The 26,992-nt window shown below is 47.3% G+C and overlaps 1 protein-coding gene across 2 annotated transcripts; it reads right to left on the minus strand.

Annotated features, from left to right (window-relative positions):
* Positions 1-325: 325 nt before the first annotated feature.
* Positions 326-25,306, minus strand: PDK2 (pyruvate dehydrogenase kinase 2). 2 transcript variants are annotated; one of them, XM_080979431.1, is made up of 12 exons: positions 25,079-25,306; positions 20,424-20,565; positions 13,808-13,879; positions 13,042-13,226; positions 12,115-12,204; positions 10,167-10,244; positions 9,576-9,605; positions 6,903-6,979; positions 5,527-5,625; positions 4,800-4,907; positions 4,586-4,699; positions 326-2,233 (listed from the first exon to the last, which is right to left on the minus strand). In XM_080979431.1, the coding sequence occupies exons 1-12, from the start codon at positions 25,197-25,199 to the stop codon at positions 2,093-2,095; spliced, it is 1,257 nt and encodes a 418-aa protein (XP_080835557.1). In that variant the 5' UTR covers positions 25,200-25,306; the 3' UTR covers positions 326-2,092. The 2 variants fall into 2 exon arrangements, with proteins under 2 accessions (XP_080835557.1, XP_080835558.1); XM_080979432.1 differs by lacking the exon at positions 9,576-9,605 and having other exon boundaries at positions 25,079-25,305.
* Between the last annotated feature and the right edge of the window lie 1,686 nt (positions 25,307-26,992).

A 26,992-nucleotide genomic window follows, 5' to 3' on the forward strand; every position in this document is an offset into this window, starting at 1 on the left:
AACATGCAGCTGGAGGTATAATGCAGTGTTTCTCAAACGACAACCCTAATGGCTGCTTCTTTCATAAACCAAAGAGAAGGGGAAAGCGCCATTACAGGAACCAGTGACCAAGAATCTGTCCGATGACCTGCATCTTGCTAGCCAAGTGCATTTCAGAGACAGACTCCAAATCTGAGCTTCAGATGCACAAGGGGGTGAACCAAGCCTCTAACAGAGCATTCTCCCGTTCTACAATTCCTCGAAAAGTCAGTAAACGTGGAGCGACGAAAACCCAACACCAAAAAGTCAATCCGCAATGAAGCAACGCGTCACACAACCAGGGAGGTAGGGTTTAAAATGTAATGGTTCTTTCCCCCGATGGTTCGTCAGCGAGCAAAGAATACTGCGGCAGTTTTTGTGTGTCCGTGGTTCCACCCAGAGAATAAAATAGATCTATCTATGTACATGGAAACTTCCAGACAATTCGAGAGCGTGCCATGCAGGAGGTTCCAAGCAAAGGCTGGCTGGCAGTTGCTTGGGGAGCCAGAAGGTGAGATCAGAAGAATTTGGGGGAGGAGTGCAGGCGATTCCTGCTCAGATGAATTGGGGAAGCGGCCGGAATGGAAAGCAATGACAGGAGTCAGATGGGGACACTTTGCCCACAAACCCATCACCATTCCCATTTGCTTCGAACGAGGACCAGAAATGAGGGACCCTGGCAGGAGCTACAGGAGAAGGAAGGAGGCCTGGCAGAGGGAGGTCCTACAGTCTTTGCACCTCTCAAACTGGGCGCCAATACTGCAAACAGTGACTTCTGCCTATCACTTCCAAGCACCGTAGTCGAGGAGACAATCCCTTTCTTCTCTGGGCAGAGACCCCCACTTGCTCCACCGGAGTTGAAGGGGGAAGCCCTCAACACTCCCCACCCCAGCCTCTCCCTCACCCACCACAACCCACTGAACTAGGCCCAGTTGCTTACGCAGCCATGTTTTTCCCACAAGGCTTTGCTACAGCGCCTCAAGCGACCTAGCAGCTCTGTGTGGCTCCTGCAAGCATCACGTGGGAATTCTGGCATTGCAAGGCTCGCCCAAACTGCCCACCCCGTTTGGGGGCAACGCTTTGGCTCACAGAGAACAGGGTGCGCAGGATTTTTTCCCCACCACGAAGGGAAGCATGTCAGCATGAGCCTCACTAGGAGCAGATCTGCGCTGTCACGAAACCATTTCAGCCAATGGTGGGTGGACAAGCCGATTTGAGCAGGGAGCCACCAGTGAAATTTTGAGCCCTCCTTCCAACGCTGGCACAGATCCCACTGCACACCTATGGTCTGTCTGCCCCTAGTGTGGGTACCCATTTCCCACCTACCCAACCCACAGTTAAAACAGCCTCTTTTTCATGTCAGTCCTCCGTAGCTGGGGAGTCATACACATTGGGAAAGGTACAGAATGTAACGCAAGGGTTTCTGTGTACCAGAAACCCCCCTCCCTCTTCTGCTTGCGTTGAAAAGCAACCCAGGTGGCCTTGAATTTTCTCAAACTTGCCTGCTCGTTTCAATAGGTTTATCTGCCTATGGTTGCCACTTCCCCTCTGTCCGCCATGTCAGGAAATGAACACAGACCACATGCGCCAGCTGCTCTGACATTCCTTTTCTTCTTGTAGACTCCCCCCCTTTGACTTTTCTCTAAATCTTAAGTGCCCAATCCTTTAAGCTCTTCCATTTTACGGTATAATAATAATAATAATAATAATAATAATAATAATAATAATAGATGGTGTGCAAAACACTTAAGTATGATCCAAACCACTCGTGGAAGGCAAACTCCAATCGGCTAGGCCAGAGGGCAGTTCTGAGGGTGGGGCAAGGAGAAGGAGAAGAAGTTCCATGCAGGGCTGTGGCAATATTTGTGAAGGAGATCTAGGCTACGTACTTCCAAAAATCAAATCTGAGAAGCTGCCAGGCTCCAGGCCAGCCATGAGCTCTTGCAGAACGAGGTGGGTTTGTGCTGGTGATGATCATCCCGTGTTGCTCTTTCCCGCCCCAAAGTTTTGGTGCCTCTGTCATCGAGGCCGGGCGTCAAGACACTGTTCCCTCGAGTGAGCAAAAGTCACGGTCTTAGGTCACCCTGTACGTGGAGGTGTTCTTGGGCTCCGTACTGGGCACACACCAGTCGTCGGCTTCCTGGATGGTCTGGTAGTGGCGCCAAGCCGATTTGTTGTATACGGGAAGCCGCTCCACAGAGTCTGTTGACAAGGCCTGGGAAAGGGACAAAAGCAGCATGGGATGAGGGGCTCCTGGCAGGGCCAGGTGCACGGCCAACACACCTCCAATGGCAGCTCTGGGGCTGTAAGTGCCCAATCCACCGTGCCTTCAACTCCCTGTACCTGGCAGTGCCCACAGGGACCACCAGGTGACCACTGTGGGCCCTGCAAGTTGGAGAGCTCACTCTAAAAGGGAGAGCCAGTGTGGTGCCCTGCAGATGCTGGACTACAACTCGCATGATCCTCAGCCACTGGCCAAACTGGCTCAGGGAGATGGGCGTTGTAGCAGTATGGATTTTTCCAATGCCAGGTTGTATCTTTGGGGTGTGTGTGTTTTTAAAAGGTATGTGTGGGGAGGGAGAGACAGAAAAAGTAACAGCCTTCCCACAGTCCCTATTTTAATAGTAACAGGAGACTCATATGGAGTTCTTGTGCAGAGTCAACGGCTGAAGGAGGGTCACAAAAACTCTCGTAGAGGTTCTCCTAACCCAAACATGCATCCAAAACTAAGGTCCTCTTCGCCCGGGCTTCTTTTGGAATTCCCAGTGACACTTCAGGGCTTTCGGAAGAAAGGACAGTGAGGGGGGGAAAGTATTTGATCCCCTGCTAAATTTGCCCGTTTGGCCCCTGACTAAGAAATGACCAGTCCATAATTTTTATGGTAGGTTTATTGTACCTGTGAGAGACAGAATAACAACAGGAAAAAACCCCAGAAACCCAGAAGACAAAAGTCAGAGATTGATGTGCATTCTAATGAGTGAAATAAGTATCTGAAATAAGTACCTATCAACCAGCCAGATGTCAGGCTACCTGGTCTCTTCACTGTATGTAACGAGCTGAGATTAGAAGCCCCTGCTGTAAGGGAGAGGTCTTACCTGTAATCCCAGCTCGTTACAGTACCTGTACAAAAGACACCCGTCAACAGAAGCAATCAATCCAGCAGATTCCAAAGTGGCCACTGTGGCCAAGACCAAAGAGCCGTCCAAGGATGTCAGGGACAAAACTGTAGACATGCACAAGGCTGGACTGGGCTACAAGACTAAATTCCAATGAAAATGTCTCTTACAGCTAAAATAAACCTACCAATAAAATTATGGACTAGTCATTTCTTTGTCAGGGGGCAAATGGGCAAATTTAGCAGGGGATCAAATACTTCCCCCCCTCACTGTTAACACGTGTGGCAAAGTTAACGCCCATCCTTTAAGCCACCACCTAACCAGAAAGGTTACGAGTGCTCGGAAGTGGCTTTCCCTACCACGCCCACTTTCATAGGCACTATGAGGCAATGACCCAACTGATGTCACTCGTGGACTCTCTGCCCTTGGTTTTGTTCCAAGGCAAATGACCTCAGGAGCATAAGGTGCACAAGTCCTTGGGCCTTGGCTCAGCTGAGCCGCTCCAAAGCAGATGGCCTGCAGAGCGAACATCCCTAAGCTTTCGTTTTGAACGCGTGTTACGCTTTTCATTACCTGGCCGTGTTTACCACGCCACTGCTTCCTTGTGGTTTAAAAATTTTACCTGATTGAGAAATAATTGTTTCAATCTGCTTTTAATACTGGATTTTAAATTGTGGTAACCTGCGCCCTGGGACCTTAGGATGAACAGCGGGGTAAAGAAACCAAACTGATAACGATAATAACGGCAACTACAGCCTCTCGCGGAGAGATCCACAAAAAGACAAGCGTGTTAAAAGGAACTGAGATCCAGCTCCAAGGGCCTTCTGGTGGTTCCCTCGTTGCAAGAAGCCAAGTTACAGGGAACCAGGCAGAGGGCCTTCTCGGTAGTGGCACCCGCCCTGTGGAACGCCCTCCCACCAGATGTCAAAGAGAACAACAACTACCAGACTTTTAGAAGACATCTGAAGGCAGCCCTGTTTAGGGAAGCTTTTAATGTTTAACAGACTATTGTATTTTAATATTCTGTTGGAAGCAGCCCAGAGTGGCTGGGGAAACCCAGCCAGATGTAAGGTAAAGGTGAAGGGACCCCTGACCATTAGTCCAGTCGTGACCGACTCTGGGGTTACGACGCTCATCTCGCTTTATTGGCTTCGGGAGCCGGCGTACAGCTTCCAGGTCATGTGGCCAGCATGACTAAGCCGCTTCTGGCGAACTAGAGCAGCGCACGGAAATGCCATTTACCTTCCCAGCAGAGCGGTACCTATTTATCTACTTGCACTCTGATGTGCATAAATAATAAATTATTATTATTATTACATTCATCTCTCCTGAGAAGCAGGAAAGGAACAGCTCCTCAGTGGGTCAATATGTGAAGAAACCAGGTCAGCCCTCAAAAGAAGGAAGTCACATTTGTGGGTGGGGGAAGGAAGACAAGGACAAGACCAACTCACCTTCAAATAGATGACAGCATCCGTCCCAAACCCCTCCATGGAGAAGAGCTGAAGGTCACCTTGGAAATACTTGGCATAGAGTCTGGAAATTGGCAAGCCGTACCCAAAGCCAGCCTGGTTTTAGCAGGAGGAAAGGACAAGAATGTGGTTAGTAAATGGTCTTCTCTCTCTCTCCCCCCCCCCCACCACTCTGGGCCCAGTTAAGAGCACATACCAGGGGCGTCCCTCCGGTCCCCAACTCTGGCTTGGGTGCTGTGGAATACATATAGCTGAAGAGTCGCTCTATCTTGCGCAGAGGGACCCCACCTCCGCGGTCGCTCATCTGCTCCAAGACAGGGAGGGGAAATAGCATCAATTGTGATGGCGGTAGGGGGGGGCAGTTACTGCTGCTAGATGATGATGATGAAAAATAATAATAATGATGACGATGATGATAATTTATTATTTATAACCTGCCCATCTGGCTGAGTTTATTATTTATACCCCGCCACTCTGGGCGTCTCCCAATCGAGTGTTAAAAACAATACAGCATTAGATATTAAAAACTTCCCTAAACAGGGCTGCCTTCAGATGTCTTTTAAAGATAAGATAGCTGCTTATTTTCTTGACATCTGATGGGAGGGTGTTCCACAGGGCGGGCGCCACTACCAAGAAGGCCCTCTGCCTGGTTCCCTGTAACCACACTTCTCGCAATGAGGGAACCACCAGAAGGCCTTCGGCGCTGGACCTCAGTGAATGATGGGGGTGGAGACGCTCCTTCAGGGATATAGGACCAAGGCCGTTTAGGGCTTCAAAGGTCAGCACCAACACTTTGAATTGTGCTCGGGAACGTACTGGGAGACAATGCAGATCTCTCAGGACCGGCGTTATGTGGTTCTGGCGGCCACGCCTTCTGAAAGATTTCCTTCTGAAACTCCTCCCTTCCCAGTCTCCCCGCTTACCCTGATGGAGAGGTCTTCTTGGCCCAGCGACACCATCACCTTGATGGGCGGTAACGTGAGGCTGGACTCGTGGCTTTCTACGGTGGCTCTCATGGCATTCTGGAAGGCAATGGAAAAACAAGGTCTCCCCTAGCCAGACTTTTCTAAATCAGACCTCCCTGCACCACTGGGTTGAATATTTCAGCTTTCAAATTCCAAAAAATGTTGCAACAAGACTTGGGCATTCAAAAGACACTTTGGTTGAATTAATATAATTTAGCGTTGCTCGGTAAGTAAACAGCAGGTAAAATTGCATAGAAATCATTAAAAATGATCCCCAAGTACTTGCAGTTATATATTATTATTAGTTAGCATGACCTGACATTTTCAGAAGGTAAAATCAAAATTACTTGGTTTTCTAAAAGCAGCTTAGGTGATTCTTCATCAAACCTAGACTTAGCAAGCTAAACACTGTCCAACCACAAAAGTAACAGAAGACTGGAATTCCTCACACCCAAAAGCATATTTTTAAGACCCTTCGCTGAATAAATTTGGAAGAATTAAGCTTCACGCCCCTAAAAGGGAACACCCAACTGCCACAGGTTTGCTTCCTGCAGTTAGAATGTACCTCAGCAGTCGGCCATTAAGGACAACAAGGAAATGCATACTGGGGGGGAAATGGCCGACTGCCATCAAGGTAACTCAAGCACGTAACTCGCTATGGATCCACAAAGGGATTAGGATTCCACTGGAAAAGTCAGGCGACAGTTTCCTCCAATTACTCTTTTGCTCAGTAATATTTATTGTATTAAACAGACATGCGCGTTTGAGAATTTTTTAAAAAATGGTTATTAATCTCCTAAGTGTGACTTTGATTTATCGAAAGTACCAAGACTGCTTCCCATGCCAGAATAAGCAACGAAAAGAGGGACTTCCAATGACTGGTATTAGCAATTGTATTATAATTGGCATTGTTATAATGAGGCTATTATTGGACTGTAATAAATAGATAAATAATAATAATTATTATTTATACCCTGCCTATCTGGCTGCGTTTCCCCAGCCACTCTCGGCGGCTCCCAACAAAATAGTAATAATAATTTTAAAAGCTATAAAACATCAATCATTAAAAACTTCCCTAAACAGGGCTGCCTTCAGATGTCTTCTAAAAGTCAGAGAGCTGTTTATTTCCTTGACATGTGATGAGAGGGCGTTCCACAGGGAGGGTGCCACTACTGAGAAGGCCCTCTGCCTGCTTCCCTGTAACCTCACTTCCCGCTAGGAGGGAACCGCCAGAAGGCCCTCGGCGCTGGACCTCTGTGTCTGGGCTGAACAATGGCGGTGGAGACGCTCCTTCAGGTATTATTATTTTTATCAAAACCGCAGGGAAAAATTACCTTGAACAGCTCGAAGAGCATGTGGTACAGGTGAGACGGGACATACACCATGTGGATGGACTGGTCAGGTTGGTTAGCTAGGAAGCAGGAGAGGAGAGGAGAGGTCATTGAAAGCACAACGGCTGCTATTCTCTACCTTCCCTTCCACCAACCCGCCACGTGCAAGTCGCCCATGCTTCCTGCTGCATTTACCTGCCAGTTTTCAGAAATGCTGCTTTAGCCACACAGATTCCATGTTCAAGGTTAGATGTTCTGGCTCATGTCAGGCGCTGCCCCCAAGACACCACACCCCCAACGCCGTCATGCCAAAATACAGGATGCCTCAGCCACTCAATCAAGCAAAGAAGGGCTCCCAAGCAGAGGAGACTCCTTGCATTTCTCTGCTCCCTAAAGCCTTTCCCCTGGCTCCTAGTTTGGCTCCCTGGGTGGCTGGGAGCCCTCCAAGACTTCCTTCTTTTAGCTCCCCATCAGGCTGACATTGGGATGCGGGTGGCGCTGTGGGTTAAACCACAGAGCCTAGGAATTGCCGATCAGAAGGTCGGCGGTTCGAATCCCCATGACGGGGTGAGCTCCCGTTGCTCAGTCCCTGCTCCTGCCAACCTAGCAGTTCGAAAGCACATCCAAGTGCAAGTAGATAAATAGGTACCGCTCTGGCGGGAAGGTAAACGGCGTTTCCGTGCGCTGCTCTGGTTTGCCAGAAGCAGCTTAGTCATGCTGGCCACATGAGACGGAAGCTGTATGCCGGCTCCCTCAGCCAATAAAGCAAGATGAGCACCGCAACCCCAGAGTCGGCCACGACTGGACCTAATGGTCAGGGGTCCCTTTATCTTTACCGGCTGACATGTCAGCGTTTCTATTGCTCTTCACAAGTCCTCCCCCCCCCCACACACACTTCGACATGCACAAAACTGCTCCCATTTCCCACAAGCACAATCCCCAAATGCCTCTACAGTCGTACCTCGGAAGCAGTGCCAGATTTATGTATAAGCTAAACAAGCTATAGCTTAGGGCCCCACTCTCTTGGATGCCCCCCAAAAAATTAAAGGGAAAAAAACAACTGGATGTACATTTCCAAAATATAAGATAAAAAACAAATAAAATAAAACCTGCATGCCGCAACAGTGTTTTGTGTTGTGTATGGACATATTAGGTCCATAAATTACCGTATAGCATATATTCAACACAAAAAAACAGCGACAATTTGTTGACAAAGGACAGCTGGACATATAAACGGCCCCATTACCTTCAGTAGCTTAGGGCCTCGTCAAACCTAAATCCGGCCCTGCTCGGAAGTCGAATAGAATCCGTTCTGGAAGTCCGTTCGACTTCCAAAACGTTCAGAAACCAAAGTGCGGCTTCTGGAAGCTCCTGCAGCCAATCGGAAGCCGTGGAAGCCCCGTTGGACGTTTGGCTTCCCATAATAGTCTGCAATCTGGAACACTGACTTCCGGGTTTGCGGCGTTCGGGAGCCAAAACATTCGAGAACTAAGCTGTTCGAAAACCAACGTACGACTGTACGTAATTCTAGTTCCTGCAGAACCATCAGATTTTGCAAGCTAGTATAAAGCAGCGTTGGAGGTTATGCACGTTTATTCAATGGCAGAATGCAACCATTTGGCTGTCTGATATCAAATGCGTGCTGATATGTGTTCCCCTTTCATGAGCTGGACTCTCCATCCCCCCCCCCCCAAATACTACTGAATGGTTGGGAGGGTCCACTTGCGGGCTAAATGCTTTTACCATCCTGAGCAGAGTGCCGCTGAAACAGACCAAAGATCCCTCCAATCAAACATCGTGGGCCGAACAGATGCCTCTGGAAAGCCCACAAGCCAAGCATGACTGCAACAGCCCTCCCATTCAAACTCAAATCCGGGGTATACTGCTCTTGAACATGGAAGCTTGATCAATTTAGCCACTGCAGCTTCATAGTTTTGGGCAGACTTCTCCTACGTGAATCGGGGTTGTCTGCTGTTAGTTAGTGGAACTTGGATGCTTTAATACATGGGTGATGAAAGTGGTTTGTTTACCCCTTGGTGATACCTGAGAAGCAGAACCACTATCTGCCCCTGTCTAGTTTATCTTGCTTATCTCCCACCGCAAACCCAGAAAAAAGAGACCTATTGCTAATAAATTGTAGGGCTCTTCCTTCCTTCCAGAATGAACACGATGGGCTGCATAACTGTGAGGGAGAGATTGTTTGACTGCAAATGACCACTGAAAAATAGCAAACGAGAGCTTGTGTTTTTCTGTCTTTTATTATTTCAAGATCAGTATTTGCGTTCTGTCAAAAGGCTGCTCTGTATTTATTAGAAAATACTGGAAAAGTGCAAAAGCAATATCCTTATTAAACCGATTCAGTCCTGAATGCAAAAAATAAAATAAAAAAGCAAACATGCCCCCAAGTCTTGATGAAAGAGATAAGTTAAGCATCTACTCTAAGTTGTCCGTTAACTAGGATCGCCGGTTACTGCAACTTCCACGTTGCAAAGAGCTGCACCTGTTGAATTCTCCATGCCATGCCACCAAGTAAAGGGACGGGAGCTGCTATCATTTGGTTTAGGAGGCAATTAAAAAAAAGCCATAAGGAAGGAAGCCGGGATTCTAGCAAAGCTTTAGCCACTGAGCCACAATGCTAACCTTCAGGACAGCCTGCTGACTGAATGATTTACTTACTAGGCCACGGGTGAGGTCCTGTTCCAGAGGCTGAATTAAAAGGGGGAGGAAATGAATGAGGCCAAGAGTTGCTCTACAAGCTGAAAGGATGGACTTTCTCTCTTTTATTTCATTTAAAAAGGGAAGCCTGGAGAGAAAGTTTCGAAGTCCAAAACAGAAACAGACTACCCTGGGGCATTTTCCACCTGTCAGAATGCTGTTACGAAGCCCATTTCCCCAAAATTACACTCCAGCGTAAATTAAGGTCCTGTCTCTGCAACATTTATGATTATGAGCCTCATATTCAGATGGAGGAGTAGCACCTCTGTTTATCAGGAGCCTTGCAAAACCTGTCTGCAGTCGAGAGGACCTTCCACAGCTGGCCTGCAAGCACAGTACTGATCACGTCTACTTAGAAGTAAGCTCCGCTGAGTACGACAGGCTTGCTCCCAGGTGAAGCAGAGTTAGGACAACGGCCTTTGTCGATGCCCACCAGCTCTTGGCCTATGCACCCCCGGAGCACCCATGTTTCCTTTCTCACCCTAAGTTTAAATGAACCCCCTTTTCAATTTTGCCGCCCTTCCTTCTGGCTCTGCCCCCTGCAGGACTCACCGTTCACTTCCTGGATCTCCAGGTCGGGAGAAGCCATGTAGTATTTGTCACACAACAGCTTGGACATGTCGTAAGCATCTGCGGCAGGAAGAGACACCCAACATTTTAGGTTGCTGCAGGAGCACAGTCTGCTTTTTTAATAATAATAATAATAATAATAATAATAATAATAGTAATATTTTTATTCATTTTTCAATAAAAATCTTCCTATTATTAACAAATCAGATCAAATCATATGCATTAGCGCCAATTATAAATTCCAAATTAAATAATTTCCAGGGACTCCCCATGTCCTGGTTTCTAGAGGTAATATATTTTATTTCTATTTTGCTTTCTTGCTTGTTGGTTCCAATTTCATAATTCTGATTGTCCATCTTCATTTTATCAATTTGTCAGTCTCCGGTAAAGGTAAAGGTAAAAGGTAAAGGGACCCCTGACCATTAGGTCCAGTCGTGGCCGACTCTGGGGTTGTGGCGCTCATCTTGCTTTATCGGCTGAGGGAGCTGGCGTACAACCTCCAGGTCACATGGCCAGCATGACTAAGCTGCTTCTGGCGAACCAGAGCAGCGCACTGAAACGCCGTTTACCTTCCCGCCGGAGCGGTACCTATTTATCCACTTGCACTTTGACGTGCTTTCGTACTGCTAGGTTGGCAGGAGCAGGGACCGAGCCATGGGAGCTCACCCCATTGTGTGGATCTGAACCGCCGACCTTCTGATCGGCAAGCCCTAGGCTCTGTGGTTTAACCCACAGCGCCACCTGCGTCCCGCTTCAGTCCGCTATGTGACTCAAAATCTTGTTTTAACAAGTCTTTAGATTTAATTAGCACAGTCTGCTTTTGGAACTCTTTTAACATGATGGTTTTGCTGCACGCTGGTATGAATTAGCAGGAGCGGCTGCTACAAGATGAGATTAGGGAGTATTTTTTCCCTGATCTTCCCCTTAAAGACCCAGCTGGCCCCCCAAGTAATAAAATCACCATTCATCAAGTAATAAAAAGAGAAATAGGAGGCAGCGTGAGTTGTATGGCTTCTGTTTCTTTACCACGATAGACTCTCTCTCCTCTTCTCTCTTGGTATTTCCCTTTGAATTGCTCTTTGGGAACACTCAAACTCAGCTATGAAAGAACTGCCTGGCTTCGGTTGTCTGTGCCCCTGGTAACCTGCAGGTTAGACTACCACCAAGCATTGCATGTGGGGCTGCCCTTGAAGACAGTTGCGAATGAGGCAAGATTAATTGACCCAAGGCCTTGGGTAAACAGGAAAAGTCTTAGCTTGGTGTGGAAATGTCAACAAGGCCGGCGCCAGGCGTGTCTATCTGTGGAGAGAATTCCACAGACTCCTGAAATGGCCTGTTCTCATGTGGCAATCCTCCTCACAGCCCTCAGGTGAAGGCCGTGTTCGAAACTCCCACTGTCCTAGGTGCATTTTGTGACAGGGAATTTCATTAGCAAGGGCAGTTTCTGAGCTCTGGGCACAGTACTGCACCAAAGATTTCAGATGAAAACTGTAGAGTGAAAGGAAACAAGGACCGTTTTCCTCCTCTACTTCCAGCTACTCTCTGAAGAGAAGAGACCCTCTTAAGAATATTAGGGGGGTGAGCAGGGGGAAGGACTAGACCATGTGAAAAATGAACATAATACAGTGGTACCTCGCTTTCCGAACGTAATCTGTTCCGGAAGACTGTTCGAGTTCCGGAACATTCAAAAACTCAATACAGAAGCCTCAATATGGAAAACACAATACGGAAGCCGCGTGGCATGTTCGACTTCTGAGGCATGTTCAAAAACCAAAGCATTTACTTCCAGGTTTACAGCGTTTGAAAACTGAAATGTTTGTCAACGGAGACGTTCGAAAACCAAGGTTCCGCTGCATTTTAGCTGCAGTTCATTCATTTTCAGGAAGGAGCAGGAGGGGTGGGGAGACACAGAAGATAAAAGCCCACCAACCTCTGACCACATCTGAGACGTTGCAGTTGGGATCGATGCTCCCAATATGCTTGGGGTGGGCCGGGTTGGTGCTGCCGTCGAAAATCAAGGCTGTAAGGGAGGGAAAGGGTGAAGTAAACAAAGGCAGAAACCATGGCATGTGGCAACCATGACAGGACAGGCCTGAGGAGATCCTGGCGCACCAGGAATGGGGGTCGGGCTGCCCCACGCACAGGCGACTTCACTTTGAGGCGGTGACAGGCCCCAGGATATGCAGAAGGGGAAAAAAAATTTAAACTGTTTTAAGTAAAGGATTGGGAAGCATGTAGGTAAAAGGTAAAGGGCCACCGGACGGTTAAGTCCAATCAAAGGTGACTATGGGGTTGTGGCCCTCATCTCACTTTCAGGCCAAGGGAGCCGGCGTTTGTCCACAGACAGCTTTCCGGGTTGTGTGGCCAGCAGGACTAAACCGCTTCTGGCAGAACGGGACACCGTGACAGAAACCAGAGCACACAGAAACGCTGTTTACCTTCCCCGCCGCAGCGGTACCACTTTATCTACTTGCACTGGTGTGCTTTCGAAGTGCTAGGTTGGCAGGACCTGGGACAGAGCAACAGGAGCTCACTCCATCGCGGGGATTCGAACTGCTGACCTTCTGACTGGCAAGCCCAAGAGGCTCAGTGGTTTAGACCACAGCACCACTACTATGATACAGCAATAAGGGGAGAGAAGGGAACTGCTGCGAAAAACAGGGTGGGAAGACAACTTTAGATTTGTATTGAATTGTATTAATTGGATGTAAATGCGTCAATTTTTTTGAAACCTGATAAAAATTAATTAGCAAAAAAAGAAAAGAAAGCAAAAGGAATTGCACAAGCAGTGTTACAGACCAGGAACAAGGAGGATGAGGATTGGACAAGAATCCAATATGGCTGCCACTGAACTCACTGTGCTGGTTAATCAACATGCGGATGGAAATGCGGCTCAGGTAGAAGCGGTCCAGGAAGTACTGGATGTTTTGGTTGGTGACGGGGTCGTCCCCATAAGCTTCTTTGTACTCGATCACGCCTTGCGCCATGGTGGGGACCACGTCGTTGTGGCGGTTACGGATCGTGACCAGGGCATTCGTGAATCTGGGAGGAGACAGGTCACAAAGGGGGTGGGGAGAGAGAGAGAAAGAAGAAGATATTCTCAAAAATGGGAGGTAGGTCTTCTGTCTGAGAGCGGAACAATGTCCTTCAAATTTTCCTGACAAGGCAAGGGCCCAGGTCTCCTACTCTTCACTGTGTGCTAGAGGAAAATCACACACCCTGCCCCATTATGGCATCTCATTGGGGATGTGAGGAATTCCAATCTGCTATTATTTATGTGGTAAGTTTATGTCTGATAAAGATGCACCTAAAACCGCTTTCGGATTTTAATACTACCTTCAGAAAATATTAATACATAACTGCAAGTACTTGTCAATCATTTTGAATGATTTCTGTGCAATTTTACAAACCTCTTGCTTCCCAAGCAAAGCTAAATTATATTGATTTAATCAAAATATTATTTTGAATTCCCAAGTCATGTTCCAATGGGAGGAGACCAAAGATTGTTGATATTCTCCATGCAGGAAAGGTGTCACATAAAAAGTGCAGTGATGCTGTGAGGTGGGGTTCTTGTATGTGCTGTGCTCAACAGCCTCCTCCCTCCCCCAAAAACCCAAACTCACTGTCCCAACGTCCCTTGGTCCTCAGGGTCTTTGTCCAGGAACACCATTATGTCCAGCAAGCTCTGCACGTACCTGGTAGGAGGAAGAGAGAAAGAAGAGTAGGGAGCACTTGGATGGAAAAGAAGTTTGTGAAGAGTTGCCTGCAGCCTTCATGGACTGGGTATGTGAAGACCGCCAAGACCACATAACACCGGTTCTGAAAGACCTGCATTGGCTCCCAGTACGTTTCCAAGCACAATTCCAAGTGTTGGTGCTGACCTTTGAAGCCCTAAATGGCCTCTGTCCAGTATACCTGAAGGCGTGTCTCCACCCCCATCATTCTGCCCGGACACTGAGGTCCAGCACTGAGGGCCTTCTGGCGGTTCCCTCAGTGCGAGAAGTGAGGTTGCAGGGAACCAGGCAGAGGGCCTTCTCGGTAGTGGCACCCGCCCTGTGAAACGCCCTCCCATCAGATGTCAAGTAAATGAGCAACTATCTGACTTTTAGAAGACATCTGAAGGCAGTCCTGTTTAGGGAAGTTCTTAATGTTAGGTGGTGTTTTTAATAATCTGTTGGGAGCTGCCCAGAGTGGTTTGGGAAACCCAGCCAGGTGGGTGGGGTATAAAAATATATTATTATTATTATTATTATTATTATTATTATTAGTGTTAGGGCAAGAGGCTAAAGGAGAGGCACATATCTTTAGACCACAGAATCAAAGAATCATAGAGTTTGAAGGAATTGTGAGGGTCCTCAAGTCCAACCCCCTGCAATGCAGGAATCTTTTGCCCCACATGGGGTTCGAACCCACAACCCTGAGATCAAGAGTCTCGTGCTCTACTGACTTAGCTACACTCAGGGCTGTGGATTTGAGCCCCACGCTTGGCAAAAGATTCCTGCCTTGCATGGGAGGGGGTGGACTTGCATGACCCTCATGGTCCTTTCCAACGCTACAATTCTAAGATTCTAAGATATATCTATACAGTGGTACCTCGGGTTAAGTACTTAATTTGTTCCGGAGGTCCGTTCTTAACCTGAAACTGTTCTTAACCTGAGGTACCACTTTAGCTAATGGGGCCTCCTGCTGCTGCCGCGCTGCCGCAGCACAATTTCTGTTCTCATCCTGAAGCAAAGTTCTTAACCCGAGGTATTATTTCTGTGATCCGTGTGGGATGCAAGTTCGCGACCCGCAGCGTTCGCGACCCGCGTCTGCACACGTGCAGGTTGCGATTCAGCGCTTCTGCGCATGCGCAAAGCACAATCTAGCGCTTCTGCGCATGCACGACCGCCAAAACCCAGAAGTAACCCGTTCTGGTACTTCTGGGTTTCGGCAGTCCGCAACCCGAAAAAAACACAACCTGAAGCAGCTGTAACCTGAGGAATGACTGAATTTGTGTTTGTGTGAATGTACATGCACAACAGCATCACCTATATTCCACCTGCATCTCTCCTTTGGGTTTTGATCTGTGGGAAAGAGAGAGAGATGGCTGCATGGAAGGAAAAAAGCATATTTATTAATAATAAAGTATAGCAAGGAGGCGATGATAAGGAAACAGGCAGGTTTCAAAGCCAGCTTGGGCACTGGGTGGGTGCAGGGAGAGAGGGTTTGCTACTATCAACTTGCCGCTTTTCTCTGCAGTGGGGGAACCGCGGTTTTCCTACGCTGCATTTCTCCGGCAACTGCGAAGGGATGTTGAGAACAGGGCGAAGCGAAGCAAACAAACAGTCCCTCATCACGTGCTTCCCTCAAAGTAGGACAAAGTTCGTGCAAGCAGCTTAAAAGCAGCGGCACCTTCAGGCAAAGTGAAAACAAAACAAAAACCCTTTCCTAAAAAGGGGCGGGGGGGAGGAAGAAAAGGGGAATGAGGGAAACAGAAGTTAAAAGACCAAGGCAGGCAGGCAGGCAACCGGCCAAGCATCTTCCTTCCTTGGGAAACGGATCTGACAAGGTGCTACACTTTTCTGAGCATGCGTAGGGAGCCATGTGAGTGTGCCGCAGCAAGAAAACAAACGCAGAGTGTTGCGGCACCGTGAAGCCTCCTTTGCCAACCTGCCGCCCTCCTGATGTACTGAGGCGTTCACAAAGGAAGGATTGAACTCTGATTAATAAGAATACACACAGAGGCTTGAACCAGCAAGACTCTGGGAAGGGTGCGTATAATAATCTCTCTCTCTCTCTCTCTCTGAGTCTCTCCACCCCTCGGCCCAGGTCGTTTTAGTCACAAAAGAACTTTTTACAGAGTGTTCGTAAGAACCAATCAGATTTCCTCTGAGCATTTCCACAAACCCTATGTGGGGAAAAGTTAAACTAATTAAAACTAATTAGCATGCATATTTCTGGGGTAAACAAAGAACAGAACTACAAAGGAGAACATTTGGCAACCCCTGAGGTCATAAACAAGCAATATCCATGATAAGGAGGATGGCCAGGAGGACAGAGATCATTATCACCTTTATGTGAAACCTGTTTCCTGACCCTAAGATTAACATCCTGAGATTAACATAGTGGAAAGGCTACTTCAAAGAAGCTTGCCCACTATCTTTGATGACCCAGGAGCCTGCCTGGCGGAGCAACTGGGCTGTGTACGTGACTGGTAAAGAAAGAGAAATGGAACAGGGATGCAGAGGTGTGGATTGATCAAGAATCATATCAAAATAGTTTAAACCCAGTCAACGCAATGCTTTCATTGCTGACACAGATGGCTTACTCTATATTTGTTATAATTCCTCATAGCAATCCCACCTGATCACTACAATGTACCTGGACTGAAACGCCCATCCGTTCCGCTGAGGCTGGTGCCACTTGCATGTGGAGGGTACCAGGTTGGCGATGGATGCTTTAAAGGCCAACAGATTTATTGTGGCATCAGGTTCCAAGCACAGACCTCACCTGTTCTCTTGTATGTTTACAGAGGTACCTCAGGTTACAGACGCTTCCGGTTACAGACCCAGAAATAGTACCTCGGGTTAAGAACTTTATCTCAGGATGAGAACAGAAATCGCGCGGTGGCGGCGGGAGGCTCCATTAGCTAAAGTGGTACCTCAGGTTAAGAACAGTTTCAGGTTAAGAACAGACCTCCGGAACGAATTAAGTTCTTAACCCGAGGTACCACTATATTTCTTAAGAGTCAGCCGCCAGGTTCACCCACCCAAAGGCTCACAGCTGCTGAAAGTGTTTTAGAGCACAATCTGGGCGTTTGAAACTACATGACAATCCCTCCCCAGCCCCGTTGAGACAGGCCACATCCCTCCTCAATGCCTTAGAATATTTAAAAATATTTTAAAAATCGGATTTTTTAAAATTTAAATTGGATTTTTAAAATAAAATGCTTTTGGAGGAAAAATCTTTCTAAAGATAGTTTTCTATTTAAGTTACATTATAGTCCAGAGGCTATTCATCAGGGAATAAGGATTTGTTTTAAGTTTTTCATGTGTGCTAAAACTCAGTTGGTTTTTTTAAAAAACAACAATGTTTAACCACATCAGTTAACAAACATGGATACATATGCTATAATGTTACTGTTTTAGTTAAATAAATTGTTTAAATTGTTATTAAGGAAATGATTGTTTTTCTCCTTCCAGTAAAGTACAGCAGAAAAGTTGTCCAAATATAAAGAGTTAACTTATTAAACCTGACAATAATTTCATAATTATCTATGTGTTTCTAACAGTATAACCAAATCAGTAATTTTTGATATAACTGTAAAACTACTCTGAAAATTTATTATTCCAAAAATAAACTGGTTGTAAATATTAAGATTATACCAGCAAGAGTGAGTCTATCTGTAAAAAAATGATTTAAATCAAGTCTTCCTGACTAGTGATTTAAATCAAGTCTTCCTGACTAGTGATTTAAATCGTGATTTAAATCAATTTGATTTAAATCAAATCCACCCTGCTTAAAACCTATTTCCACTCTGACACACAGACAGACACAAACACACTTTTGCAGATCAGGGCAAGAAAAACACTGCATTATCCTATGTGCTCCAAATCATTATTCCTAAACATATCTACATGACCCCAAGCAGCCAGTCCCATTACTGCAGGAGGCCAGCACGGCTGATGGGAGTTGTAATTCAGGGGATGATGGGAGTTGTAGTCCAGCAACATCTGCTGGTCCCTCTGTTGTTTCTTGTTTCTCTCACATAACAGCTCCCTGATCTCCACCAAAACCACCGGTCCTTCTAACTCAGAGCTGCCACCTTACCACCAAAAAAACCCACAAAAAACCAGCAGCCATATCTTCGGTTTGAGAGATTGCAAAAAGCCCGTGTGCTTCCAAGGCAAAAAAGGGGGGGGGGAGCACCTTGACAACTCAATTATTGAAACGTAAGCTCTTGTGGAGGGACGCGGGTGGCGCTGTGGGTTAAACCACACAGCCTAGGACTTGCCGATCTGAGGGTCGGCGGTTCGAATCCCCGCGACGGGGTGAGCTCCTGTTGCTCGGTCCCTGCTCCTGCCAACCTAGCAGTTCGAAAGCATGTCAAATCACAAGTTAATAATTTCTTCTGGAGGTCTGTTCTTAACCTAAAACTGTTCTTAACCTGAGGTACCACTTTAGTTAATGGGGCCTCCCGCTGCCGCACAATTTCTGTTCTCACCCTGAAGCAAAGTTCTTAACCCAAGGTACTATTTCTGGGTTAGCAGAGTCTGTAACCTGAAGCGTCTGTAACATGAAGCGTCTGTAACCCGAGGTACCACTGTACATCTTTTAAAAACTCTGTGTGTGAGTCATGATATACCAAAAGACAAGCCCCGAAGAGAAAAGTTTCTCTGCTTTGGTTTTTGGGTGCCAAGATGACAATTCTACAGAGGGTTAAAAGGTAAAGGTAAAGGTACCCCTTAACCATTAGGTCCAGTCGTGACCGACTCTGGGGTTGCGGCGCTCATCTTGCTTTACTGGCCGGCGTACAGCTTCTGGGTCATGTGGCCAGCATAACTAAGCCGCTTCTGGCGAACCAGAGCAGCGCATGGAAACGGCGTTTACCTTCCCCGCCAGAGTGGTACCTATTTATCTACTTGCACTTTGAGGTGCTTTCGAACTGCTAGGTTGGCAGGAGCTGGGACCGAACAACAGGAGCTCACCCCGTCACGGGGATTCAAACCGCCGACCTTCTGATCAGCAAGTCCTAGGCTCTGTGGTTTAACCCTTCAGCGCCACCTGCATCCCTTCTACACAGGGTTACCCGAGAGTAAACCCCTTTGAACTGAACAGGACTGATTGATTGATTGATTGAATTGAATTTATATGTCACCCTTCATCAAAAGATCTCAGGGCGGTTGACAGAATAAAATACAAGACAAAACACAAGAAAATAATTAAACCAAAACAACAAGAAGAAAACCTCAGTTTGCCCAGACATATTTAAAAGGCTGTAGAGTATTAATCAGCCAAAGGCCTGGTTTAAGAGGAACGTTTTTGCCTGGAGGTTAAAACTATATAATGAAGGTGCCAGGCAGGCCTTCCTGGGGAGAGCATTCCACAAACGAGGAGCCACCACAAAGAAGGCCCTTCTCGTGTTGCCAGATCCAGACCTTACGCAGAGGAGGCACACGAAAAAGGGCCACAGAGGATGAACACAGAGTTTATATTTCTGAGTAGACTTGTGCAGAATGGCTCTGTAAAAGAGCCCTGTGAATGAGAAGCCCCTAGGGAACTGCTGAAGGGTGCCGGGCACTGTGAAACTGCCTTATATCGAGCCAGAAGACCTACTCCTCCAGCCGAGTAACATCCGCTTCAGGGCTGGAAAGTCACATTGGTTTGGCAGGCTGGATACTAAAGGAGCCTCTGATCACCCTCAGAGGCCTGTCTTCGTGTGTCTCCTCCACTGGAGGGTGGCAACACAAGAACAGGGCCTTTGCTGCAGTGGCTCCCCGTCTATGGAATGCTCTCCCCAGGGAGTTTTGGCTGGCACCTTCATCATACACCTTTAGGTGCCAGGCAGCAATTGTTCCTCTTCAGGCAGGGTGACTGACAGCCGATGAACTTTTAAATGTGCCGTGGGAGGGGGCGTGTTTTTTTTTTCTTTTTTAAACTATCAATTCTTTATTGATTAAAAGATTTTCATGTCTATACAAAGATTATGTACTATCTCTTAAAAGGTAAAGAAAGAAAGAAAGAAAGAAAGAAAGAAAGAAAGAAAGAAAGAAAGAAAATTATATAAAATAGAAAATTTATAAAGAAAAAAATAAAGAATTAACAAAGAAATCAAATAAAAAAGGGGGGAAGAGACAAAGTAAAAGTACTCATCCGCAGAATACTTCCCATCCTTCTCATTATACTGTTTGATATAACATTCTTTTTTACACAGGTTTACATTGTATAATATCATTTCTTTCTGCTTTGTATACATTCCTTTGATCTTTCCCTTTACAAATATCACTCAATTTCTGCTAATATGGAGTTATTTGTACAATAAAGTTTTACATAATTCTTAAATATGATCCATTCTCTAGTTGTTTTTTGTTTCGCTATTCCTCTAACTGATCCCGTCAGTTTTGCTAATTGCAGATATTCTAAAATGAGTATCTATTGGTTTGTTTTCGTTCTTGTTTTTATTGTGTACGTTTTTATATATATATATATTGTGATTTTATCTGCCCATAAACATCTAAACAAACAGAAGGGACTCACCAGCTTTGCACCAGCTGAACGGAAGGGGTGCTGAGCACACGGTCTGGGAGAAGGTTGATTTCCTTCATGATGTTTGCCAGCCGGACAGGGAGTTCTTGGCGGAGGAAAGTGAATGAGGTCTTCTCGCAGGCATTGCTGGATCCTGAAAAGAAAAACACACCCTGCTATCAGCTGTTCTGGCGCATGCCCCAAGGAAAAGGTTACGCCAGCCAATATTTATTTATTTGGCTGCTGCGTTTCTATCCCTTCTATTTTTTCCCCTCCAGGAGCTCAAGGTGTTATGCATGGGTTATGCCAGTGTGGTGTAGTGGTTAAGAGCGGTAGTCTCGTAATCTGGGGAACCGGGTTCGCTTCCCCGCTCCTCCACATGCAGCTGCTGGGTGACCTTGGGCCAGTCACACTTCTTTGAAGTCTCTCAGCCCCACTCACCTCACAGAGTGTTTGTTGTGGAGGAGAAAGGGAAAGGAGGATGTTAGCCACTTTGAGACTCCTTAAAGGGAGTGAAAGGCGGGATATCAAATCCAAACTCTTCTTCCTCTTCTTCTTCTTCTTCTTCTCCTCCCCTTCCTCAAATAGCCCCCACAACAACCCTGTGAGGTAGGTTAGACTGAGAGGCAGCGACCGGCCCAAGGCTTTATGTCGGGTGGGGATTTGAACCCTGGTCAGGATCCCAGGTGCCACTCTGGAATGTTACTGCAAACCAGCCTGCGATCCCCAACAAAGGCCCCCTAATCAGAGGATAATCTATAAAATTCTAGCCTTGTAAGATCCAGATCAGGCATAGGCAAACTCGGCCCGCCAGATGTTTTGGGACTACAACTCCCATCATCCCTAACAGGACCAGTGGTCAGGGATGACGGGAGTTGTAGTCCCAAAACATCTGGAGGGCCGAGTTTGCCTATGCCTGTTCCAGATCCTGCAATTAACTATGTTACCACGTACCTACAGTATTACAAGCGCAATATGCATGCACGCACGCACACAAACACACAAATTTTGTATCTTCCTTCACTGTCCCCTCCATATTTATGACGACAAAGGTTCTCATCAGGGAAAGCTCAGGTGACGCTCTTAGTTATTTAAGGTGTCTTAATGGCTCTCTGTTGCTTTTGCTATGTTGGAGTAAGATAACGAACACGGAATAAGCTAGCTGCTCAGGCTCTGCTCCTTGAAAGTTGCTAGACCTCATGATTGTAGAGAACAAACTGCAAAGAAAAGGGGGGCAAGTTTCTGCTCAAGATTTAGAAACAAAATGGTAGATTCAAGCAGTCAGGCGCCAAGAGTTTGCATAGCCACACACTTTGCCATTTCAGCTGCCAACAAATCCATTCACCCAGCTGCTACAGCTCCATTTCTGGGGTGGATTTCCAACATCTGCTATGGATTACCTCGGATTTCAATGCTTTCCATGTTCCCTTACTCAATGGCCACTAAAACCACTTCCTGGGGTAGATGGAAGTGCAGGAACGGAGAAAAACAGCACAAACCTAACCACGTCTACTCATAAGTAAGTCTTCTTCAGTTCAAAGGATCTTAAAAGGTAAAGGACCCCTGACAGTTAAGTCCAGTCGCGGACGACTCTGGGGTTGCAGCGCTCATCTCGCTTTACTGGCCGAGGGAGCAGACGTTTGTCCGCAGACAATTTTTCTGGGTCATGTGACCAGCACGACTAAGCCGCTTCTGGCAAAACCAGAGCAGTGCATGGAAACGCCATTTACCTTCCCACCGGAGCACTGGTGTGCTTTCGAACTGGCAGGAGCTGGGACAGAGCGACGGGAGCTCGGAATTCGAACCGCCGACCTTCCAACTGGCAAGCCCAAGAGGCTCACTGGTTTAGACCACAGCACCACCCGCATCCCTTTCAAAGGATCTTACTCCCAGGCAAATGAATTAGCATAGCAGGCTTTAATCCCTCACATGCAACTGCTGGAATTTGTTTTCGGTGGCGCAGCTTGACCTTGAAATCCAAGGTGGTTTAAAAAAATACCCGGCTTATTTCACAAAAGTCCTGAGAGCTTAAAAAAAAGAAAAGCAGAAACCACTGTAATGCATTAGTAAGAAGCACGGGGTGGGGGTGGGGAACCAGCTTTCCAAAAACAAACGCAGGATCAGATGGTGTTATTTCAAAGCCCTGCCACCTCTGAATTCTATAAATCAAACTGTATGGAAACAGGGAATTTCTCTACTAACAGGAGGAAGGTCTGCAGACAGCAGGGACGTGATGTGTTTATTACTGAAGCAGATGTGTGGAAGCAATTTATGCTGTCAAAAAAAGGAGGAAGAACCCAAGGTGAGAGCGTTGGGCAAGGACAGGGAAACAGGGAGCTGTTCAGCAAACAGAGGAGACAGAAAAGCAAGCAGAGGATGTAGGAGAAGGCAAGCTGGGCCCCGTACATCCAAAGGTTTTTCCCACCGCCCCCACCCCTTCCATCCAAACTCTCCACGGAAGGAAACCTGCACACAGGTCAAAGCACTAAGCAGCAAGCTGAGCTGTGCAAGCAACTGCTGGAAAGGGAGACAAGGAATCCATTGTGCATGTTTCCGTTTGCTACCGAGGCAAAGAGTGCGGAGTTCTTTATTTAGCCCTGCTGTTTTGAAAAGAGCGTCAGACACCATCCTCGCAGGCTTGGAATGAAGCACTGCAGGGAAAACAGAGGGAGGGGGAAATTGGCCAGAAAAACCGGCAAGTGGGGCTAGGGGAGGTCTTGACGCTGAGGATCCCCCAATCAGCACCGCTTGTCCTTCATAGCCTTCAGAGGGCATCACACAAAACTCCCCCCTCCCAAATCACCAGCATAAACCCAGAGCGAGGAGGCAAGGTCTTTGCAATTCACAAGAATTGCTTCTGCCATCAGGGAACTTTGAAATATTCTCCGTCCTGCTCCCTCCCTCTCATTCATCTCTGATGTCCTTTCGAAAAAGCAGTGTGTCTGGGGAGATGTTGATCCAGGTAGACAAGTGAGCAAATCCTGGCAAAAGGGCACTGTTGGGAACAGAACTTTAGAAGTTGTACCTGCCCAGATTTAGTCCAGGTGTTTGGCTTGCAACCTTGTGGATATAGGGACACGGAGATGCTGTCACCATTCAGATTTGGGTCATTTAGCAGCATTGAAACTATATGGCAAAGAGGCTAGCCCCCTGCAGGTAAAACTGCTGAACCAAATGACAATTTGGGGGGTAGGGGGCTGAATGCAGCAATTCCCTAGCTCAAATATATACATATTTAGCCCCCAGGAAACACTGGTCCCGTATTTAAGAATAGCCTTCTGCACATCACAAATCTCTCAGAACCATGGCAATGGATTAGCAAGGAAGGGCACAATAATTCTACACCAAACATTATGTTTATGTACAGAAACGGGAACGATGCCCCATTTATCTGAGATACACAGGACATATTTACTTATGGAAGTGCACTCTGTGACTTGTGGAAGCACAGAGATCAGCCTGAAGTATCTAGTTGTGGAAATGGGTGTGTGTGTGTTAAAGGCATGGGAGCACGCAGGAGGAAGAGATTTACTGGCCTGCACGGGAGGCAAAGAACAGGCTAAATTTGAGGAAAGTTGGGTGGCTGCACACTTATGGCGGTGGAGTGGTGAGTTGCATGTGCATAGGAATGTTTATCTACTTATATAATCTTTTAACTGGAGATGTCATTGAACCTGAGACCTTCTGCACACAAAGCGAGCTATGCTCCCAATCTTCTCTCTCTCTCACACACACACACACAAACAAGAGGAAAGATCACCTGTTCCGGCTGCCGGACATTCCTCCATAGGTAAATAGGGAATGCTGTTCAGAGAGCCAGATTAAAGTGTTCCTTGGTATATTTACGCAGAGGGGAGGTGTTCTGAGGTCATCTCATGATTCACCTGGTTACACTGAACTGTTTGATCCACAACTGATCTACCGGGTGCCAATTCTGTAGGCAAACTGACCTGGCAGCCAATTCCACTCAACTCAACAGGACTTGCTTCTACTCACACTTGCACAAGACCACCACCCTGTCAAACCTGTTCAGGTACCAGGGACTTAGAACACCTGAAACAGAATAACTCAACTTTGATGAAGTCCCAAGCGCAGGGGATGGGCTTAACAAGGTTAGGGAGGCCAAAGGAGAAGCGGGTCCTTAATCCAGTTTAGCTGGGCGCAGGAGGGTGGGGGGCAGCCGGTTCTCGCTTCCCTAAAGCATGCATATTATCTCACTTTCCCCCCTACAAAACACCCAAGGCAGCTAAGAAAAACAACGCAGCAACCAGTGGCTACAACTCTACATGCACTTACCTGGGAGCGAGTCCCCATCCCCCTCAAATCAGGTCTTCCTTCTGAACTCACTCGCAAGACAGGAATGTGCTCCAAAACTCCCCCTCCCTTTTAATTCACCATTAAAATAAATAATAATCTATGGAGCAGAAGCAAAGCAGAAACGCATCCAAAGCTTCCCACTCCTTTTGTTTACCATTAAAAAAAACTTATTGTCTGTCGCTGTTGTTTAAGTAGCAACAGAGCAGATGCAAAGAGATTTAAACACACATTTGTGCGGATTGACTTGTTATTTTTGGAGACAGCAGGGAGACCCGGCTGGTGGCCCGCGATAAGCCCGGCAATGCGCCTCCTTCCCCTGCCTGCCCGCCTCCCTCTGCCCGTCCACGCACCGAAGTCCAGGAACTGCTTCATGGAAAGCGGGGACGGCGAGAACTTGCTGAAGTGCTCGATGTACTTGGGCGCCCCGGCCAGCGCCGAATGGCCCTTCAGCAGGCAGCGCAGGAGGCGCATCGCGGCGGCGGCGGCGGCGGCGGCTGCACTGGCACCAGCCAGGCCCCGGCAGGCCAACTCAGCGGCCCTCCCGCCTTGCAAGAGCCGACCCGCACTCTCGGGCGGCTCAGAGAGCGACTGGCAACAGCCCTGGAGGAGCCGCCAACCCCGGAAAGGCACAGCCCCGCCCTCGCCTGCTCCCGGCCAATCCGAGGCGGGGGCCCGCCCACCCACTCCGACGGGCGGCCGCGGCGGAAAAAAACAAGACGTGGCCGGCCAATGGGAAGGCGCTCTGCACCACGTGGAAAAGGAAAGGGCCCATTTAACTCTTCCTTTTTCTGCCTGTTAGTGTTGCCGTCGTCGTAAGGTGCCGTTCTAGAAGTCGTCCGATTTGTAATTGCATGTTTATCGCTTATTGCATCTATTATATCCAGGGCCGGATTTAGGTTTGATGAGGCCCTAAGCTACTGAAGGTAATGGGGCCCTTTGTATGTCCAGCTGTCCTTTGTCAACAACAAATTGTCGCTGTTTTTTGTGTTGAATATATGCAGAATTTATGGACCTAATAGGTATCTAAAGTCATTTGCACATCAGAATGTAGGCACCCTATATATAGAAATGAGCAAACCAGTGATATTTTAGGGAGCAGGCTAGCAGGCCTTACATCATACTTACTTAGGAGGCTAGGCAACACAGAACACTGTTGCTGTATGTAGGTTTTATTTTACTTGTTTTTTATCTTATATTTTGGAAATGTACATCCAGTTAGGTAAAGGTAAAGGGACCCCTGACCATTAGGTCCAGTTGTGACCGACTCTGGGGCTGCGGCACTCATCTCGCTTTATTGGCCGAGGGAGCCGGCATACAGCTTCCGGGTCATGTGGCCAGAATGACTAAGCGCACGGAAATGCCGTTTACCTTCCCGCCGGAGCGGTGCCTATTTATCTACTTGCACTTTGACGTGCTTTCAAACTGCTAGGTTGGCAGGAGCAGGGACCGAGCAACGGAAGCTCACCCCGTCGCGGGGATTTGAACCGCCGACCTTCTGATCGGCAAGCCCTAGGCTCTGTGGTTTAACCCACAGCGCCACCCACGTCCCTAGCAAGAGTTACTTCTGAGTAAAACACAGACGTGATTGGTCTGAGTGTGAGCTCCTTCTTTCCTCTTAGTTTACCAAACTTTGTCCTACACTTCCTCTTCCCACCTCTGATAAATCCATGAGTTGCATCATGTGCGCTGTGTGGCTCACAAGACTATCCATTCACTGATGTCAGGTGATATTTTATTAATTGCACTTTGGTCAGAGCTTACATGTTCCACCTTCTTTGCTATTTGAGTAGTGTCCCCTTTATTTCTGCTGTGTTGCAAGCTGTCGCCTGGACTGCCAGGGCCTGTGCACAAGTATTACTGGTAAACAAGGCAGCCTGGATAGCCCAGCCTGGTTCGAGCGTGGTGCTGATAACACCAAGGTATTGCAGGTTCAGTCCCCGTATGGGGCAGCTGCATATTCCTGCATTGCAGGGGGTTGGAATAGATGGTTCTCAGGGTCCCTTCCAACTCTAAGATTCTACAATTCTATTTGTGAAACCCGGCGTGTATGGGAAGACTGCAATGAATGAGAAAAATTGTGCTAACTTCTGTTCATGGAATAAGTCCACATTACTTCAACAACCTTTGGCCTACAGCAGTCTCTGGCATTCTTTAATCATATATAGCTGGGCCATTACGTATAAAACCTGACTTCAGAGATGTAACATCAGAAACATGGGACTTCTCTCTTTTGTATAATGTGGAATAATCCTCTTCTTAGGAAT

This window comes from Podarcis pityusensis (assembly GCF_964106645.2).
Source record: "Podarcis pityusensis genome assembly, chromosome: 13".
Lineage (NCBI taxonomy): Eukaryota > Metazoa > Chordata > Lepidosauria > Squamata > Lacertidae > Podarcis > Podarcis pityusensis.